At 40.1% G+C, this 20,403-nt stretch overlaps 1 protein-coding gene across 2 annotated transcripts in view; it reads left to right on the top strand.

The window, feature by feature from the left end:
• srpx (sushi-repeat containing protein X-linked) overlaps positions 1-19,989 on the top strand; it is an 81,375-nt gene extending 61,386 nt beyond the window's left edge. For both annotated transcript variants that reach the window (XM_059968238.1, XM_059968239.1), the window contains 3 exons: positions 7,100-7,233; positions 12,539-12,660; positions 16,349-19,989. In XM_059968238.1, the coding sequence (XP_059824221.1) occupies positions 7,100-7,233; positions 12,539-12,660; positions 16,349-16,526 (434 nt within the window). In that variant the 3' untranslated portion in view covers positions 16,527-19,989. The remainder of the gene's footprint in view (positions 1-7,099; positions 7,234-12,538; positions 12,661-16,348) is intronic.
• Positions 19,990-20,403: the final 414 nt, after the last annotated feature.

Below are 20,403 nucleotides of genomic sequence, written 5' to 3'. Positions count from 1 at the left end.
GCATGCGTGGGCGGGGCAACATCTCTCCATCTAAGGAGGATTAAACGTCTAGCCAGGAGAGAAGCCAAAGATAATATTCAACACTTAGTCGAACTCAGACGTAATTCCGTCTCACCCAAAAAACCGAACAAAGCAATTAAAGGGTTAGGTTCTAGGTGGTGATTCAGAATATATGATAACGTTACGAAGACATCGTTCCAAAATTTCTCCAAGCTAAGACAAAACCAGTACATATGAATGAGAGAGGCCTCGGCCCTTTTGCATTTATCACAAAGAGGACTAATATTAAGGTAAAATTGAGATAGTTTAGATTTAGACATATGAGCTCGATGAACAATCTTAAACTGTAAAAGGCAGTGGTGAGCACAAAGAGAGGTTGAATTAATCGATTTGAGAATCGAGTCCCAAGTCTCATCAGATAAGGAGGTATTTAAATCATGCTCCCAAGCCATTCTAATTTTATCCACAGGGGCATGTCGTAAGGATGCTAACTTATCACAAATAAATTATATTAAACCTTTACCTAGTGGATTAATAGAAAGAAATAAATCCATAACATTTTTCTCAGGCATTTCAGGGAAGTTAGGAATTAAAGGATTGATAAAGTGTCTAATTTGGAGATATCTAAAAAAAATGAGCATGGGGCAGATTGAACAGCAGAGAGCTGTTGAAAAGATGCGAAGCGATTATCAATAAAAAGATCTTCAAAATGTCTAATGCCCTTCCTATACCAATCATGGAATGCTGAATGATACGTAGTAGGTAAAAAAAAAGGTGATTATATAAGGTAGGGCTAGAAAAGGAAAAACCATGGAAACCATAAAATTTCCTAAACTGAGCCCATAGACGCAAAGTGTGTCTAACAAGAGGATTAACAATTAATCTGGACAGACTACTAGGGAGTACAGAGCCAAGAAGTGGCACTCACCACTCTTTGAGTAAAAAATCTTACCCCTGACATCTCCTCTGTACCTACTCCCCAGCGCCTTAAACCTGTGTCCTCTTGTGGCAACCATTTCAGCCCTGGGAAAAAGCCTCTGACTATCCATACAATCAATGCCTCATCATGTTGTACACCTCTATCTGGTCACCTCTCATCCTCCTTTGCTCCAAGGAGAAAAGGCCAAGTTCACTCAACCTATTCTCATAAGGCATGCTCCCCAAATCAGGCAACATCCCTGTAAATCTCCTCTGCACCCTTTCTATGGCTTCCACATCCTTCCTGTAGTGATGTGACCAGAACTGAACACAATACTCCAAGTGGGGTCTGGCCAGGGTCCTATATTGCTGTAGCATTACCTCTCGGCTCCTAAATTCAATTCCACGATTGATGAAGGCCAATACACCATACGCCTTCTTAACCACAGAGTCAACCTGCGCAGCTGCTTTGAGCGTCCTATGGACCCCAAGATCCCTCTGATGCTCTACACTGCCAAGAGTTTTAGCATTAATACTATATTCTGCCATCATATTTGACCTACCAGAATGAACCATTTCACACTTACCTGGGTTGAACTGCATCTGCCACTTCTCAGCCCAGTTTTGCATCCTATCAATGTCCCGTTGTAACCTCTAACTGCCCTCCACATTATCGACAACACCCCCAACCTTTGTGTCATCAACAAACTTACTAACCCATTCCTCCACTTCCTCGTCCAAGTCATTTATAAAAATAACTAACAGTAAGAGTCCCAGAACAGATCCCTGAGGCACTCCACTGGTGACTGACCTCCATGCAGAATATGGCCTGTTCACAACTACTCTTTGCCTTCTGTAGGCAAGCCAGTTCTGGATCCACAAAGCAATGTTCCCTTGAATCCCATGCCTCCTTACTTTCTCAATAAGCCTTGCATGGGGTACCTTATCAAATGCCTTGCTGAAATCCATATACACTACATCTACTGCTCTTCCTTCATCAATGTGTTTAGTTACATCCTCAAAAAATTCAATCAGGCTTGTAAGGCATGACCTGCCCTTGACAAAGCCATGCTGACTACTCCGAATCATATTATATCTCTCCAAATGTACATAAATCTTGCCTCTCAGGATCTTCTCCATCAACTTAGCAATCACTGAGGTAAGACTTACTGGTCTATAATTTTCTGGGCTATCTCTACTCCCTTTCTTGAATAAAGGAACAACATCTGCAACCCTCCAATCCTCCAGAACCTCTCCCGTCCCCATTGATGATGCAGAGGTATTCGCCAGAGGCTCAGCAATCTCTTCCCTCACCTCCCACTATGGCCTGGGGTATATTTCATCCGGTCCTGGTGACTTATCCAACTTGATGTTTTCCAAAAGCTCCAGCACATCCTGTTTCTTAATATCTACATGCTCAAGCTTTTCAGTCTGCTGCAAGTCATCACTGCAATCACTAAGATTCTTTTCCATAGTGAATACTGAAGTAAAGTATTCATTAAATACTCCGGTTCCGTACACACTTTCCCACTGTCACACTTGATAGGTCCTATTCTTTCACACATTATACACTTGCTCTTCACATACTTACAGAATGCCTTGGGGTTTTTCTTAATTCTCCCCACCAAGGCCTTTTCATGGCCCCTTGTGGCTCTCCTTATGTCTTTCTTAAGCTCCTTCCAAGTAGCCTTATCATCTTCTAGATCTCTAACATTACCTAGCTCTCTGAACCTTTTGTAAGCTTTTCTTGGCTAGATTTATTACAGACTTTGTACATCATGTTTCCGGTACCTTACCATAACTTCCCTGTCTTATTGGAATGTACCTATGTGGAACTCTACATAAATATCCCCTGAATATTTGCCACATTTCTTCTGTACCTTTCCCTGAGATCATCTGTTTCCAATTTAAGCCTCCAATTTTCTGTCTGATAACTCTCATAATTCTCCTTACTCCAATTAAATGCTTTTCTAACTTGTCTGTTCCTATCTCTCTCCAATGCTATTGTAAAGGAGATCGAATTATGATCATTTTCTCCAAAATGCTCTCCCACTGAGAAATCTGACACCTGACCAGGTTCATTTCCCAATACCAAATCAATACTGCCTCTCCTCTTGTAGGCTTATCTACAGATTGTGTCAAGAAACTTTCCTAAACACACCTAACTAACTCCACCTCATCTAAACCCCTTGCTCTAGGGAGATTCCAATGGATATTTGGGATATTAAAATCTCCCATCATGACAACTTCATTATTATTACACCTTTCCAGGATCTGTTTCCCTATCTGCTGCTCGATATCCCTGTTACTATTGGGCAGCCTATAAAAAATACCCAGTAAAGTTATTGACCCCTTCCTGCTCCTAATCTCCACCCACAGAGACTCCATAGACAATCCCTCCATGGTGTCCACCTTTTCTGCAGCCGTGACACTATCTCTGATCAACAGTGCCACGCCCCCACCTCTTTTGCCTCCCTCCCTGTTCTTTCTGCAACATCTAAAACCCGGCACTTGAAGTAACCAATCCTGTCCCTGAGCCATTCAAGTCTCTGTAATGGCCTCCACATCATATCTCCAAGTACTGATCCACGCTCTAAGCTCATCTGCTTTGTTCACAACAGTCCTAGCGTTAAAATGGACACATCTCAAACCTTCGATCTGAGCGCATCCCTTCTCTATCACCTGCCTATCCTCCCTCTCGTACTGTCTACAAGCTTTCTCTATTTGTGAGCCTACCTCCTCTTCCCCAGTCTCTTCAGATTGGTTCCCACCCCCCAACAGTTCTAGTTTAAACTTTCCCCATTAGCCTTAGCAAACTTTCCTGCCAGGATGTTGGTCCCCCTGAGATTCAAGTGCAACCCATCCTTTTTTTCAGGTCACACCTGCCCCAAAAGAGGTCCCAATGATCCAGAAAGGAGAGGAGGTGGGTAGAAGGTGTAGTGAGGACAATGATCCATTAAGGGTGAAATGTTTAAGGGGAACCTGAGGGGGAACTTCTTCACATGAGATGGTGTATGGAACACATTGCCAGCAGAAGGTGTGAATGTAGATTCAGTTGCAATATTTAAGAGAAGTTTAGATGGATACATGGATGAGAGGGGTAAGGACACCTACTGTCCAGGTGTGGGGAGGTGGCTCTAGGCATAAACACAAGTCAGCACAGATTCGATGGGCTGAAGTACGTGTTTCTGAGCTATGGTGCTCTATGACTGTCTGATTAGCAGTTGCTCTGTACATATGCTTCAATATATTTTAAACTTAGCAGAAGACACTATAATGCATGGCACTATGCTAGATATCTTGCTCCCTGATTTTCAATGTATTGTGTGAATAATGTCTGATGATCTGCTAACAATGCATTTAGAATCTGTCTACAGTGTTCCTGTATCACACTGCGACACCATGGCTTTTTGATCATCAACAGATTTCTGGGCCTTATTTCCCCAGTTTATTTCATAAAGAAGTGAAAATACTACTTTTTATGAAAAAAATCATAAACTATTGTAATTCTGACTTTTGCTAGAGAAAGTGAGAGTTACCCTTTATGTACAAGGAAATGTTAAGGTCAGTTCTTCATAGCAAAGCAAAATAGATTTAATGTTTATTAGAGGGAAAAAGTGTTCTTTATTTAGAGTTACAGCATAGTAACAGACCCTTCCAGCCCAACGAGCACATGGTTCTTGATTACACCCATGTGACCAAATATTTATTCATATATTATAAGCTTTTACAGTATAGAAATAGATAATTCATCTCAACATTTTCATTACAATCTTCTCATTCCATTTACTTTATGCTAACACAGCCAGTTACTTATTTATACCCTTGAGCAAATAGTTCAAAGATTCACTTAATTGATTGGAAGGTGAGTAATTCAGACCATGACAAAAATGTGCAAGATTCATTAAAATATTTTATGTGGAATTTCTGCTCTGTATTTTGATCAAATGCTTAATTTTAATTGTAACATTCTCAGATAATTGGCTTTTTGTGCTTTTGCATTGTTAGTATATCCAGAGCCTATTGAAATAGCTGTAGGTTTATAGAGGTTCAAAATAAAATTTGTATTGTTTCTGCAAAAGTCAATCAAGACTCTTCAGTGGCTTTGATGTAATCTACATTTTAAATTTTTTCCTCTCTTTTTTTCACCATCACCCATCCACCCAACCTGACATGATCCTCCCTCCACCCTGCTGTCCATTATAATCAACTAAGGTCTGAAAATTTCTGGGTTTACCTGTTTAACCTAGTCTTTAATTCTCCTCACCAACCTTCCAGCTGCAAATGACTGCCGTTCACCACCTTATGATACTAAACCAGAGAATGCTGGATAATTCCTGGAAGTTCTTCATATCCGAGTATTTGGTTAAATTGCTAGAATTTAGGGAAGGCCTGAAAGGAGAGGAGATGGGTAGAAGATGTAGTGAAAACTTCACTGGCTGAGTGAATCCTGAAGTGATGCAGTCATAGAAACCATGGGAAACAAGTGGATTGCTACAAGGCATCTACGGAGCAGAAAGCAGTCTGCTTACTCCAGAGTAAGAACAGTGCAAAATCTAAATGGAGCAGTAGTTCATGACTTTGCTGGCTGTAAAACTGTGTCTGATCTTCTACCTCAAGCTTGCTTTCCCACATGATCACCTGTGAATTGATTCCTTAGGGAGGAGAACCTATAGCATCTGTGGTAGAGAGTTAAAAAGGTTTGCCTCCCTTAAAGGAGAGTTCTGCCCCCCCCAGTCCATCATGCAGTTCTAAATGGTCAACCTTTTTGGATTCTATCATGGTGAAACAAGCTGCCAGCATCAACTCTGACAAGGATTTGAAAAGTTGCCTGTGATTTAATAATTAATGTTAAAGTGGTTGCCTCTCCCTTTAAGTTCTAGAGAGAATATTGACATAACCTACCTCCATCAAGTTAGCTCAGTGAATCTTTTTTTGCAATTTCTATATGCAAATATTTATTTTATTATATAAGGAGTACAAGTCTGTCCACACTATTTCACATGTAGCCTGACCAAATTTCTTCATTCACATAGTTTTATTTTCTAATTCTCATTCTCTGGCCAACATGCAGTGAAGATCATGCATTCATTTGCTTTCCAAATCGGTGTACATCTGTATTAACCTGCAGTGAATCTAGTGCTTGGACATGTCTTCAAAGCCAATAGTTCTTAGTCTGTCAGCTGTTCAGAAATATTTGTTTTATCTATACCAATATAGATAATGTATTTTAATTACATCCCATCTGTCATGTTGCTGCCTGAATTTAGGCTGTTTCTAACTCTTTGTAGTCTCTTCCTTTATCATTTTCACACTTGTATTTAAACTGTATTTCATTCTATTACACTTGAACTCCTTATCCATGGCATTGATATAAGTTATAAGTAGTTGAGCACATAGCACGAATCCAGGTATATCATAATATTTGGGACCTATTTATTTTCTATCCAATTACTAGTCCTCACTCAATGCTAACATATTACTTCCAATCCTTAGGACCCTTTGAGTCCTAATTATGCATAATAATATCTTAAAGCATGTTATAGAACATATCATTTAGTTTTCCTGTGTTGTCTTCCTACTACGATTTCCTTACTATCCAAAAATCTTAAAATATATTTGAAGGCTGAGCATCCGCAGCAGTCTTAGATAGAGAATTCCAAGCGTTCGCAGGCAGTGATGAAGATGGAAATAAAGTTTACATTCCAGCTGAAGACTGGCCATCAGTCCAGGAGAAAATAATCTTTTACCAAATCCAGAGTGGCTGGTTAGTAAAACTAGTGCTGTAATAATGTGGCCCAGAGTCACGTACGTAATAGCAGCAAATAGTGGAATTAACACTTAGACTATAAACCATTTGTCAGAAACCCCTTCTTAATTCTTCTATTCTTCCCACAGATACAGTCTTACCTGCAGAGTAATTACCAGCACTTTTAGTTTTCATTTAACTTCAACTGCTTGTTTGCTGCTGGTCTGAAGTGGAATGATACCTTTGACTTAAATGTCTCCAATCGTTAACTGAGTTCTCACCTCAAGGAAACCTAATTACAAACACTTAATGATTGCTTTCTTTATTTTGCCTCCAGAGATACTGATGCGCATCTTTCACTCTTGCATTAGCTTTGATATACTTCGTGGTTCACCTTTAGGTCTTATACATGATTAATTTTAAAACTTACAGCCATGAACATTAATGTGCGTGTTACCACGGCAGCAGCACTTCTGGAGCAGTTCTACGAGAAACGTCGATTGCTGATTATATCCACTCCTACTGCTGCTGATCACTACTATCGATTTCAGCTAGGAATAAATCAGGTAATGTTTTCTTCTGGAATTGGTCACCCTTTAACTACTAACAATGTATGGTAACAAGGACACCTAAAGTTTTGTTACTATTGACTTTTACTGTGAAGAATTCCAATAATATGTAGTTTTGCTAATGGATTCCTCTTTGTGTTTGCATATTACCTAGTGCTGTGTATTTTGCCTGTCTTTCTTTTCATGCTGTTCTGCGCGCTGGTATTGAGTGTTTGATCTCTGGCCCCATTGAATAGGCTTGACAGCAAGAGCTCTTCGTCTTTAACTGCTGACCAAACCTTTTGTGAAATCATTTGGCAGCTTTGTGTCAATAAGATGAATCAGTGAGGTAGTTTAAAAAAAAAGCATGTGCAGTCGCTTTACTTCATTAGCCAACACCTAGAAGGTAAGAACAAGGAGAATCTGTGGAATTCTCTGCCACAGGAAACAGTTGAGGGCAGTTCATTGGATAGATTTAAGAGGAAGTTAGATATGGCCCTTGTGGCTAAAGGGATCAGGGGGTATGGAGAGAAAGCAGGTACAGGGTTCTGAGTTGGATGATCAGCCATGATCATACTGAATGGCGGTGCAGGCTTGAAGGGCCAAATGGCCTACTCCTGCACCTATTTTTTATGTTTCTATGTTTCTAATATGTAACACTCACTGACTGCAGCTTGAGTACTATCTACCACATTACATGAGAGATGTGATTGCATTGGAATTTTGCAAAAATGTTGCCAGAAATTAAAAATTGTCGTTCTGATGAAAAACCGGATTAAATTTGGGTTGATTTCTTTGGAAAGATGAGGTTATTTGAAGGCAGATATCATGAGGGGACAAGAGAACAGACCTTTGTTTTAATATTTTCCTCAGCAGAGCAGTCACAAACCAGGTGTTGTAGGTTTAAAGTAACTGACCAAAGATTGGAGAGGAGATGAGGAATTGCTTTTCATTTGAGAAATTGGTAGGAATCTGGAACCCACTGTCTGAAAGACGGGCAGAGGCTTCCTGGATAAAGTCCTTTGATCCATAAATGAAGAGCATTTATCTGCAGGAGTTTCAGCTAGTGCTGGAAGAAAAGTTTGGGTTTTTTTTGCCTGGCATAGACAGAATGGGATCAATGGCTTCTTTTGTCTTAAATTTTCTATGATTCTTTAAACAACTTCCCTGCTGCCTGGTATGTGGTCATTCCACTTTGATTTGTAGTGTGAATTGAGAAAGAAGCTATATCAGAAAACTGGATATATATAATAAGTTTTTGGGGTGGCAGACGGTAGATCAACATCTCATGACAAGGCAAGAAAGAATAGTAATTAGACCAGGACTATAAAGAGATTCCTTGTTTAGTGGAGGTAAAGCAGGGCCAGCTTGTAGATTGGCTGTGTACTCTTTGTTGCCTTTGTCTCATGAGTGAAAGAGTACCATTACAACACCCTGCTGAATGGTGCAGTTTGCAAGTGAAAAATAGGAGCAGAACTTTATAGCAGTTGTATTGGCTAACTGGGAGACCAGGCAGTCAATAAATGAGAAGCTGGATATAGCAGAGCAGCCATTTTGGAACAGTCATTGTGAGAGCAAGCCAGTGTGTGAGTGGGGGAGGCTTCGGCTCAAGAGGCTTCAGTGCAAAGAAGTTGGATGAGAGAGCAGGAGTCTTTGAAAAGGTAGGTCTCATTGGCCAATTGAACAACTATTCTTATCTGATAAATGGAAAGTAACGTTAAGTATATTGGCCATTTTGGAGCAACCATTGTGAGAATGGGCCTGTGTGAGAGGGGAGAGTTGAGGCTTTGGTGGAGAGACACAGGTAAGAACAAGTAAGGTTTTATTTTCCTATTCAGTAAAATGCGGTCCCTGCAAGATGTGGGAAGTTAGGGAGAAGTCTTCCTGATGACTACATCTGTGGGAAGTGCGCCTAGCTGCTGCCGCTGCTGACAAACCAGGTGAAAGACAGGAGCCTGGATTTGGGTGTACCCAGGGTCATCCAGGCTTCCTAGATGAGACTTTTACTGAGGTGATCATGCCCAAGGCACACATTTCAGGTAGATGGGTGACCACCAGGAAAATTAAGGGCAGTATTCCTGGTGCCATGTGCTAGCGAGGTCAGAAATGGAAAGATAGACCAGATGAATTTGTCGCTGAAGAGCTGGTGCAGGGGGCAGTGGTTCAGGTCTTGCACCACTTGGATCTCTTCTGCAGTAAAAGTGACTTAAAACATGAGGGACAGGTTGCATTTGAACTAGAGTGGGACTTGCAGGGAAATTGTACGTGTTAAACGTTAGAGTTTAAACTAGATTGGTGTGTGTGTGTGTCTGTCTGAGCCAGGGCCAAGTCATAGGGTAAAGAAGTAACCAGCAAGAGCAAGTTTAGTAATTAGAATAACCGTCAAGAGTACTCAGTTAACCTGCATTTATTTCAGTGCACAAAGTTTAATAGATAATGCAGATAATAACAGGTAATGCAAGTCACCTGCTGAAGTGGAGTAATCTGCATTATCTCCGGCTATGCCCCGGGCTTCTCTTTGGCTATTAAACTACTTTCAAAGTCAGGGTCGGGCCTATTCAGAAAAGCCCTATCCTGCGCAGGTCTCACCAGTCCGTTTGAGTAGCTCGTTGGCCATTGTAAATAAGGCCCATTACAAATGTTTCTGGCTCTGTTATGTCAGGAGGCACTTCCTGTTTTTATTTGTCTACAGACATAGGCAGTATTGTTTAAATTATCTGTAATTGGCCCTGAACTGAGTGTTAGGCTAGTCTATTTTGAAGAAAGTCAGCCACAGAGGAAGTGCATGCTAAATGAGGTTGGGACATATCCTCCTTCAAAAGATGTTAATAAAGTTAATGGGTTTTTAATTATAATGTAGTTTCCTGCTAACTGATATCAGTGATGTTGTCACTGCTCTGTAGCTCTTGCAGACTTGCTTCTCATTTTCCTACCCACTAATGCTGGAGTTGGAAAGCTTTTGTTTTTTAACACTTCCTGTGTTGACTTGGCTTGATCCCGAGAGAGTTTCTTTACCAAGACCACAGTACTTTTGGTGACCAGTTTGCCTCTTGGCTCTCTTCCCTAATCATTCTTGGGCATCTTGTAATGAGGTTTGTTTAGTCCTCAACACAGGCCTTTATTCTCGTCACATATTCCCACATGACAATGAGCAGCTGTAGATCACTGATACCATTTGTTGTTTTTTGTGCGTTTACACAGATGCACAGTGTGAATAACATAGTTCCTATTCTGTGTCCTCTTGCTCTGGTCTCATCAAATGCAGGTGCCGATTGTTGGAGACTGCCTGCTTTTTAAACTCTACTTATTCCCAATTTGTGTCTGCAAGCTCTTATTCCTCTTTTTACCTATGTTTTTGATACTGACGTGGATCATAACCACAGACTGTTCACCCCTCACTCTCAGCAAGGGCCTGGACCTGCTGCAAATCACCTATAGCCACAATAGGACTACAGCAGATGCAATCTCACTGGCTGGCCACTTAGCCTTGGATCATCTGGACAATAGCAATACTACTGTTTATTGATTACAGCTCAGCGTTTAACACAATTATACCCTCAGTTCTAATCAACAGGTTCCAGAATCTGGGCCTCTGTACCTCCCTCTGCAATTGGATCCTTGACTTCCTCACCAGCAGATCAGCCTGTGTAGTTTGGAAATGACTCCTCCTTCTTGTTGACAGTTCACACTGGCGCACCTCACAGAGGCGTGCTCGACTCTCTCGACATGCACGACTCTGCGGATAGGCACAGCTCAAATGGCATTTATAAATTTGCTGATGTTACAACTACTGTTGGTGATGAGGAAGTGTACAGGAGCAAGATTGATCTGCTGGTTGAGTGATGTTGCACCAACAGTCTTGCACTGAAGGTCAGTAAAACAAAGAAATTGATAGTGGACTTCTGGAAGTTGAGGGAACACACGCCAGTCCTAATTGAAGGACCAGCAGTGGGGAGGATGAGTAGTTTCAAGTTCCTGCGTGTCAACTTCTCTGAAGAGCTATCCTGGGCCCAACATTTTGATGCAGTTACAAAGAAGGCTTGACAGCAGCTATATTTCATTAGGAGTTGAGGAGACTTGGTATGTCGTTAAAAGCCCTTGCAAATTTTGACCGAAGTACCATAGAGAGCATTTTTAACTAATTGCATCATCATCTGGTTTAGAGGGGCCTGCACAGGATCAGGAAAAGCTGCAGAAAGTTGTAAACTCTGCTAGCTCCATCGTGGACATCAGCCTCCCGAGCATCCAGGACACCTCAAAATGTGATGCCTCAAAAAGACAGCATCCATCACTAAGGACCTCCATCACACATGACATGCCCTCTTCTCATTGCTACCATCAAGGAGGAAGTACAGGAGCCTGAAGACACACACTCTGTTTCAGGAACAATTTCTTCCCCTCCACCATCAGCTTTCAGAATGGACAATGAACCCATGTACACTACCAAACTATTTTTCCTCTCTTTTTATACTATGTATTTAATTAAATATTCTTTTTCAATATATAATATCGTAATTTATAGATTTATGTATTTCAGTGTACTGCTGCCCCAAAACAACACACATGCAAGTGATATTAAACCTGATTCTGATACGTAGAAAGATGTATCAGAAGGGAACCAATGAACAATTTAATGCATTCAACAGAAAACAATAGGGATATATGGAGGATGTGCCCTCTTCTCATTGCTGCTGTCAAGGAGAGGTACAGGAGCCTGAAGACACACGCTCAATGTTTCAGGAACAGCTTCTTCCCCTTTGCCATCAGATTTCTGAATGGACAATGAACCTATGAACTCTACCCCAGTGTTTGTCTTCTCTCTTTTTATACCTGTTATTTAATATATTTTTTATAAACACTGATTGTAGTTTATAATTTTTATTATTACATATTGCGATATACTGCTGCCGGAAAACAACAAATCTCACGACATATGCCAGTGACATTAAACTTGAATCGGATCTTGATTTAGAATGTTTAACAAATGTCTGGTTTGTATTTGGAATGCATTGGATGTTACAGATTTCATATTATTATTTCATAAAAATGGATATGGATTGTATCTTTAAGAAGGAAATTGACTAAATAAAGGAGAAAAAAAAACTGGTAGACGTGTGAAGAAATTGCCTTAAGATACACATTCTAAATTTGCAATCTGTAAAATTTTACATTAGAATTAATTTTTTGTTATGGGCAAAGCAGGCAAAGTCACATGTATTGTGCTTGCTCTGAGAAGCTGATTGAAGATTATTTTCTTGAGAGACTGAATTTTTGTGAATATGCATTGTAGATATTGAAACATATTTTGTATGATTTCTTGCAGCAAGCTATATGTGGCTTTGACTTACGGCATGTGACCGTCATAGAACTAGTTGGTGTTTACCCCGTGCTAATAGGGAGGATAAGGGAACAGTTCCTGTCACCATTCCTAGTTTTACAACTGAGGTAAGACACTACAACTTCAAATTGTTTTCTGCAGTTTTAGAGCAGCCTTGCAGATTGACAATAGTTCTCCAAATCCAAAGAATGCTTGAAATACAAGATGCTGGTCTTAATTTTTTGAAAAATATTTGACTTCACATTCATGGAATTGACCACCGGAATAATGAAAAGATGCACTTCATATGGGCAACCAGTGTGGAGTTCCCCTGTGGCAGATCCCTCAATAATAAGTAACCACTTTGAAAGGACAGGCAGGTAGGAAGAGGAGGTGGGGTAGCTCTGGTAACAAAAAATGAAATCAAAGCCTTAGAAAGAAGTGTTATGGGATCGGAGGATGTAGAATTCTTGTGGGTAGAGTTAAGAAACTGCAAGGGTAAAAAGACCCTGATGGGGACTTACATACAGGCCTCCGAACAGTCACCAGGATGTGAGTACAAATTACAATGGGAGTTAGTAAAGGCATTTCAGAAGGACAATGTTAAGATAGTCAAGGGGGATTTCGATATGCAAGTTGATTGGGAAAATCAGTTTGTTGCTCGACCTCAAGCGAGGAAAGTTGCAGTGCAGGGATGACAGCTGTACAGCACTGGCTAGAGTTTCTGGGGGGCAGTTCGGAAGGTGCAAGATAGATGCATCCCAAACTTAAGAAATAGGAGCAGGAGTAGGCCATCTGGCCTGTTGAGCCTGCTCCGCCATAATGCTAGAGAGGTAGAAATGGGGGAACAAAGGAATGGCGGATGAACTTAATAAATACTTCACATCAGTCTTAATTGTGTAAGACACTAGCAGTATGGAGAATGTGCTTTGGGAAGCTGAAAGAGGTGAAGGTAGTTAAGTCATCTGGACCAGATAGACAACACCCCAGTGTTCTGAAAGAGGTGGCTGAAGAGATTGTAGGGGCACTAATAATGATCTTTCAAGAATCACTAGATTCTGGAATGGTTCTAAGGGCTGGAATATTGCAAATGTATCTCCACCCTTCAAGAAGGGAGGGAGGCAGAAGTAAGGATAAGTATAGATCAGTTAGCCTGACTTCAGTGATTGGGAAGATGTTGGAGTTGATTATTAAGGACGAGGTCTCAGGGTACTTGGAAGCACATGATAAAATAGGCCAAATCAGCACAATTTCCTTAAGTTTGCAGACGATACAAAGATAGGTAGCAGGGCAGGTAGTGTTAAGGAAGCAGGGAAAAGGAATTATACAGATTAGGAGAATGAGGGAAGAAGTGGCAGATGGAATACAGTGTTGGGAGGTGTATGGTCATGCACGTCGATAGAAGAAATAAAGACATAGACTATTTTCTAAACCGAGGCAAATACCAAAACCAGAGGTACAAAGGGACTTTGGGAGTCCTTGTGCAGGATTTCCCAAAGGCTAACTTGCAGGCTGAGTTGGTGGTAAGGAAAGCAAATGCAATGATAGCATTTGTTTTTAGAGTACTAGAATTTAAGAGCAAGGATGTAGGCTAAGGCTTTATAAGCCATTGGTCAGACGGCACTCAGAGTATTGTGAGCAGTTTTGGGGTTCTTATAAGCCCGTAAGACATAGGAGCCATTTGGCTCATCGAAGCTGTTCCAGCATTTCGTCATGGCTGATGCACTTTTCCTCTCAGCTCCAGTTTTCTGCCTTCTCCCTGTATCCCTTCATGCCTTGACCAGTCAAGAACCTATCAATCTCTGCCTTAAATCTACATTCCACAGTTTCACCATTCTTTAGCTAAAGAAATTCCTTCTAATTTTCATTCTAAAAGGATACCCCTCTACTCTGAGGCTGTGTCCTCTGCTCTTAGACTCTCCTGCCATAGGAAACATCCTGTCCATGTCCACTTTCTCAAAGCCTTTCATCATTTGATAGGTTTTGATGAGATCACCCCCGATTCTTCTGAATTCCAGTGAATACAGGTTCATTCTTTATATGACAAGCTGTTCAAACCTGGAATCATTTTTGTGAACCGCTTTTGAAGCCTCTCCAGTTCCAACACATCCTTTCTAAGATATGTGGCCCAGAACTGCTCATGATACTCCAAGTGAGCCCTCAGTGCTTATAAAGTCTCAACATTACATCCTTGCTTTTATATTCTAATCCTCTTGAAATGAAAGCTAACATCACATTTGCCTTCCTCACCACCGACTCAACCCTTTAGAAAATAGTCTACCCTTTTAATTCTTCTATCATAGTGTATTACCATACACTCCCTGACACTGTATTCCATCTGCCACTTCTTTGCCCATTCTCCTAATATGTCTAGGTCCTTCTGTAGCCTCTCTACTTCCTCAAAACTACCTGTCCCTCCACCTATCTTCGTATTGTCTGCAAACTTTGTAACAAACCCTTCATTTGCATCATTCAAATCATCAACATAAAATGCAAGAAGTATTGATCCCAACACAGACCCTGTGGAACACCACTGTTCACCAGCAGGCACAACCAGAAAAGGCTCCCTTTATTCCCATTCTTTGCTTCCTGCCAGTCAGCCACTGCTTTATTCATGATAGAATCTTCCCTGTTGTACCATGGGCTCACAACTTGTTAAGCAGCCTTATGTATGTCACTTTGTCAAAGGTCTTCTGAAAACCCAAATATACAACATCAACAAATTCTCCTTTGTCTGTTCTGCTTGTCATCTCTTCAAAGAATTCCAGCAGATTTGTCAGGCAAGATCTTCCCTTGAGGAAACCATGCTGTTTCGGCTATGCCGTCATCCCTGCCAGTGTTCTTGTCCAATCAACTCTGGCCCACTCATCTCTCATGCCTCTGTAATTCTCTTTACTCCACTGTAATACTGAGACATCTGATTTTAGCTTCTCCTTCTCAAAATTTAAGGTGAATTTGATCATACTACAATCACTTGCCCCTAAGAAAAGATGTGCTGGCTTTGGAGAAGTTCCAGAGGAGGTTCACAAGAATGAAAAGGTTAATGTATGAGGAGCGTTTGATGGCTCTGGGCCTGTACTTGCTGGAGTTTAGAAGAAGGATGGGGGATCTTACTGAAATCTATCAAACATTGAAAGGCCTAGATAGAGTGGATGTGGAGAAGTTGTTTCTTATAGTGGGTGAGTCTAGGATCAGAGGGCACAGCCTCAGAATAGAGGAGCATCCATTTAGAACTGAGATGTGGAGGAGTTTCTTCAGCCAGAGTATAATGAATCTGTAGAATTCATTGCCATAGATGGCTGTGGAGGCCAAGTCATTGAATATACAGTATTTAAATCTGAATTTGATAAATTCTTTATTACTCACGGCATCAAAGTTTATGGGGAGAAGGCAGGAGCATGGGGATTGCTGAAAAATTTCAGGTGAGAAGAAGCATTGCAATAATACACATAAAACTTAGAGCCTGGAACATTGAGTCTGTGGCAGTGTTAATGCTCTACCTTAAAATAATGAATTGTAAAATGATTTTTGCATTAATATTTTGAAGATTAAGTAGCTGAGTAAACCTGACTACTGAACTACATCAATTAATCTTGGTTGGAAGAAGACAACTTGGCTCATCTTGGTTAGTTTGAATCTTTTGCTTCGTGGTCAGAATATTTAGCAAAATGGCAATTAGAAACGTTACTTGATACTAATTTGATAGCTGACAGAGGTTTTAAAAGTTGTTAAGAAGGGAAGTGAGTCAATTTGTCTGTGGGTCTGTTTATGTGCTCTTTAAGCTGACCTGTGAGCTATTTTGCTGTTAATTTACAGGTTGCTGCTCCGGATTTCCCAGTCAAGCTTCAACATGGTCCTTGTCGATAAACGTGGCAGGGATAAAGAACGCTATCCTTTCCCGGTTACCGCTGCTGAACTCTTCACATTGATTGACACATTTCCTCTGCGAAAGGAAGAAATCAAATTGCAAGCAGAAAGTGGTCAGATGTGCTAATTCCAAAAGCTGATTTTACCCTTCACTGGAGCAACTGCAGTTTGCTATGTGAATTTTCAAGTTACATACTTATACCTTGAAAGTGCCATTAATATATGAAAGTATGCTGTAAAACATTCCTTTTGATTGCTGGAAAATTTTGCTTAAGTGCAGCATATCAGTTTATTATCATGAATATGTAAAGTATTGTGCTTGGTGTAATTTATGCATTTTCCTTATAAAACTGCAGCACAGGAGATAGGTTTGAACACAATGCGCATGGAATGATTTAACTCGTTTTGGAAAACGTGCCACAATTATTAGTTTATGGTTTTCACTTAGTTCTGAAAGAGTAGATTATGTGTTGCCACTATGATCCATATGGTGAGATGACTATTGATTCTCATTACCAGCTAATCCAACTTTTCTTGCCACACTTAATCCTTTTTACATTGACCTGCTCAATCCCAGGCATTTAATTAAAGTGTTCTGAATGTGAGGATTTAGTTTAAGTGTTCTTTATACTGAAATACAGCCTTAGAGAAAATGGCTGCTCTGTGTATAGAGGGTTGCTCAGGTTTAAAATTAAAACTCTCAATACCCGCAGCAAATTCACACTTACACTGGGGTGTGCGAATGTGTCTGGACAGATTGGAGCTGGCAGAAGTATATTTTTGCTGACGAGGTTGTTTAAATAGTGAGAATAGATCTATGGACTTGTCCTTGCAGTGTAGCAAAAGTGAGGTTTAAGAGTGAACGGCATGTGTGTACAACTAAGTGGCATCTGATGTTAAAAGAATTTAAAGGTGACATGACTGTGGTCACCATTATGAGCCAGCTTTCAAGCACCAAAAGTCATTCCCTTAGTACTGGGAGCAGTGTGGTATCTACCTGCAGATTTCAGTTGTTTATTATCAGGCTACATTCCTTTCCATTCCACAAGGTGAGCTTGAGACAGACACCAGACCGTGCTTGGGTGTTTTAAGACAGGTAGCTTGATGTAGATTTAAGGTCAGAATAACTTATTTAATGTTGGATATTCGACAGAGGGAGTAAATATAATGAACAGGCCCCCTGCTGGTCTGAATCTTAAATATATAGGACCTTTAGTCACATAATGACACTTGATTGCCAAATAATAAGACACTATAGTGCTTCTAAGTTTTGCAATGGTCTGTTTTGCATCAGTTTATTCATCCAGTTGAACTAGAAACGGATGCAAAACAATATTTGCATGGGAGAAATGCTGAATCTGCCTTAATTGACAGAAGTTTGGTAAGTTTAGCTTGTATCTGTTTGAATCAACTTGTCCACTTGATTAAGTAATTCCAGTTTGGATTCAGTGCAGAATTTGTAGCAGTTATACTTGGGAGGATATGTTATGGTTAAAATCTGTAGAAGAAATTGAATTGAACATCATCCATGTAGAGGGAACAGTGATCCATTTACATTTTTATACTAAACATTAAAATTAATTTAAAAACCATTGTTAATTTCACAGTATTGTCAATGCATTATTATAGCATTTATAATACTAAAATGCTCAAAATTTGTTGTACTACAGTATTAATTTGAAAAATGCAATTACATTCATACAACCATGATTGGATGGATTACCCTTGTCCATGCCTGTGTATAGGTGGTGGGGTGCTGGTACAGTGAACACAACTTCTGAAATTGGGCTGTACTGATGCCAATGAGGGAATGTTTGTGGCAGAGGGAAATTAGAATCAGGAGTCTGAGGATGGGAGAACTCTGGTTGGAACCGTAGAACACTACAGCACAGAAAACAGGCCATTCGTCTGTACCGAAACTTTATTCCGCTGGTTCCATTGACCTTCACCCAGTCCAATCTATCCAATTTATTCTTAAAACTTAAGAGTGAGCCAGTATTTACCATGTCAGATGGCAGCTTGTTCCACACTCCCACCACTCTCTGAGCGAAGTTCCCCCTAATGTTCCCCCAAACCTTTCCCCTTTCACCCTAAAGCCATGTCCTCTCGTATTTATCCCTCCTAATCTAAGTGGAAGAGCCTACTTGCATTTACTCTGTCTATACCCCTCATAATTTTGTAAACCTTTATCAAATCCTCCCTCATTTTTCTACGCTCCAAGGAATAAAGTCCTAACCTGTCCAATCTTTCCCTGTAACTCAACTCCTGAAGACCCGGCAACATCCTAGAGAATCTTCTCTGCACTCTTTCAATCTTACTGATATCCTTCCTTGGTTGGAATTGCAATCAAGAAGATGATCATAATATACACTTCACTTTTAGTTGATAAGTATTTAAAACTGGTTTTGCCTGAGGTAAAGATGAAGCCTGGAACAGGTGTTAGATCCTTTATTTCCATTGGCTTACCACATTTGTATGGGTGAAGGGAATTTTTGTATGTGTTTTTTTTATAATGCTTGTTGCCTGCCAGGGGCTCTGGATTTAAGAGTGCAGTGTAACCCTTTCATTTCTGGATGTTCATTAGAATGTTTCTGAGTAATGTAATGTAGATGTGTTGAGCTTGAATGTGTTTGATGGAACTGGCCCTGTGATCAACCCATGGCTCCCAAAAGTTTGCCTTCACCCAATTTATCTCACAGAATGACTGGTCTGTGAGGAGCAACCAGAGTGCATCCACACTGTCAGAATTGTGATAATCAGTAACATACACAACAATTTGACAAATAGTTAAAGAAATTTTAAAAGTCAGCCTCAGAATAAAGGGATTTTCATTTAGAACAGAAATGAGAAGGAATCTGTTTAGCCAGAGTGTGGTGAATCTGTGGAATTCATTACCACAAATGGCTATGGAGGCAAAGTCATTGGGTATATTTAAAGCAGAAATTGATAGGTTCATGTTTAGTCAGGGCATCAAAGGTTATGGGGAGAAGGAAGGAGAATGAGGTTGAGAGGGATAATAAATCAGCAAGGATAGATTGCAGCACAGATTTGATGGGCTGAGTGGCTTAATTCTGCTTCTTTGACTTAGTCTTGTAATTTTAAACTGGTCAATTACATACATTAGTATTAAAACTGAAAAAAAAGTTTTCACTTTGCTTAATGAAGTGAAGGAAATGGGGTTGTAATAGATGTGTCAGCCATGGCTGGCCATGAGGCTGAGTGGCCATGACAAAGGGTGTCTTGCTTCTCAGCTTCTGCAGTTGCAAACCCATTTCTGGACATGGTAGTAAGTCCAGGCACAGAGTGAGAAGTCAGATGTGTGCACACAACTGCTAGTTAGTTTTGTAATCATACACTGTGAAGTTGTCTGGCCCATTCTAGACAAAATAGAAAATGCTGAAAATGGGCAGCATCTGTGAAAAGAACGATAGTTCGTATTTCAGGTTGAAGACTATTCATTAGCTTTTCTGGTTCTTATATCAGCATCTGCAGCTTTTTGATTTTCATTTTGTGTTATGTGCTTAAAGGGACTCAATTAGGAAAATATTTTTCAACTTTATCTGGTAATAAACGTTTATTTGGCAAACGTCTATCATTTCAGACTGGTACTGAGTTAAAAGCAATTTTAGAAAGGATATGAAAACAAATTTTAAAATGAATGACACAAATCCCCTCAGCCAAGTCCCCCAGGTAAGAGTTGTAAATCAATTTGATCAGAAGTGAAAATTCATTATTATGAAGTTAATATCAACTTGGTTTCTTTAGTCTCATCATGTCAAATCAAGTTCATCGTTATTTAGTTATATACATGTATACTGTCAAATGAGACGATGTTTCTTGGACCAGGGTGTAAAGCATAGTAATACACTTAACACATCTATAACACACAATAACTTAGGAAAGTAAGAATGACAAAAGGCAAATGTGTAGCTTGGGCATTTTATGATTTTAAAATTCATTTTTATGTTGTTAGGGAGAGGCTCTGACAAGCTTTAAGATCTCTG

Source organism: Hypanus sabinus, chromosome 4 (assembly GCF_030144855.1).
Source record: "Hypanus sabinus isolate sHypSab1 chromosome 4, sHypSab1.hap1, whole genome shotgun sequence".
Classification (NCBI taxonomy): domain Eukaryota; kingdom Metazoa; phylum Chordata; class Chondrichthyes; order Myliobatiformes; family Dasyatidae; genus Hypanus; species Hypanus sabinus.
This window is presented reverse-complemented; position numbering and strand designations above follow the sequence as displayed.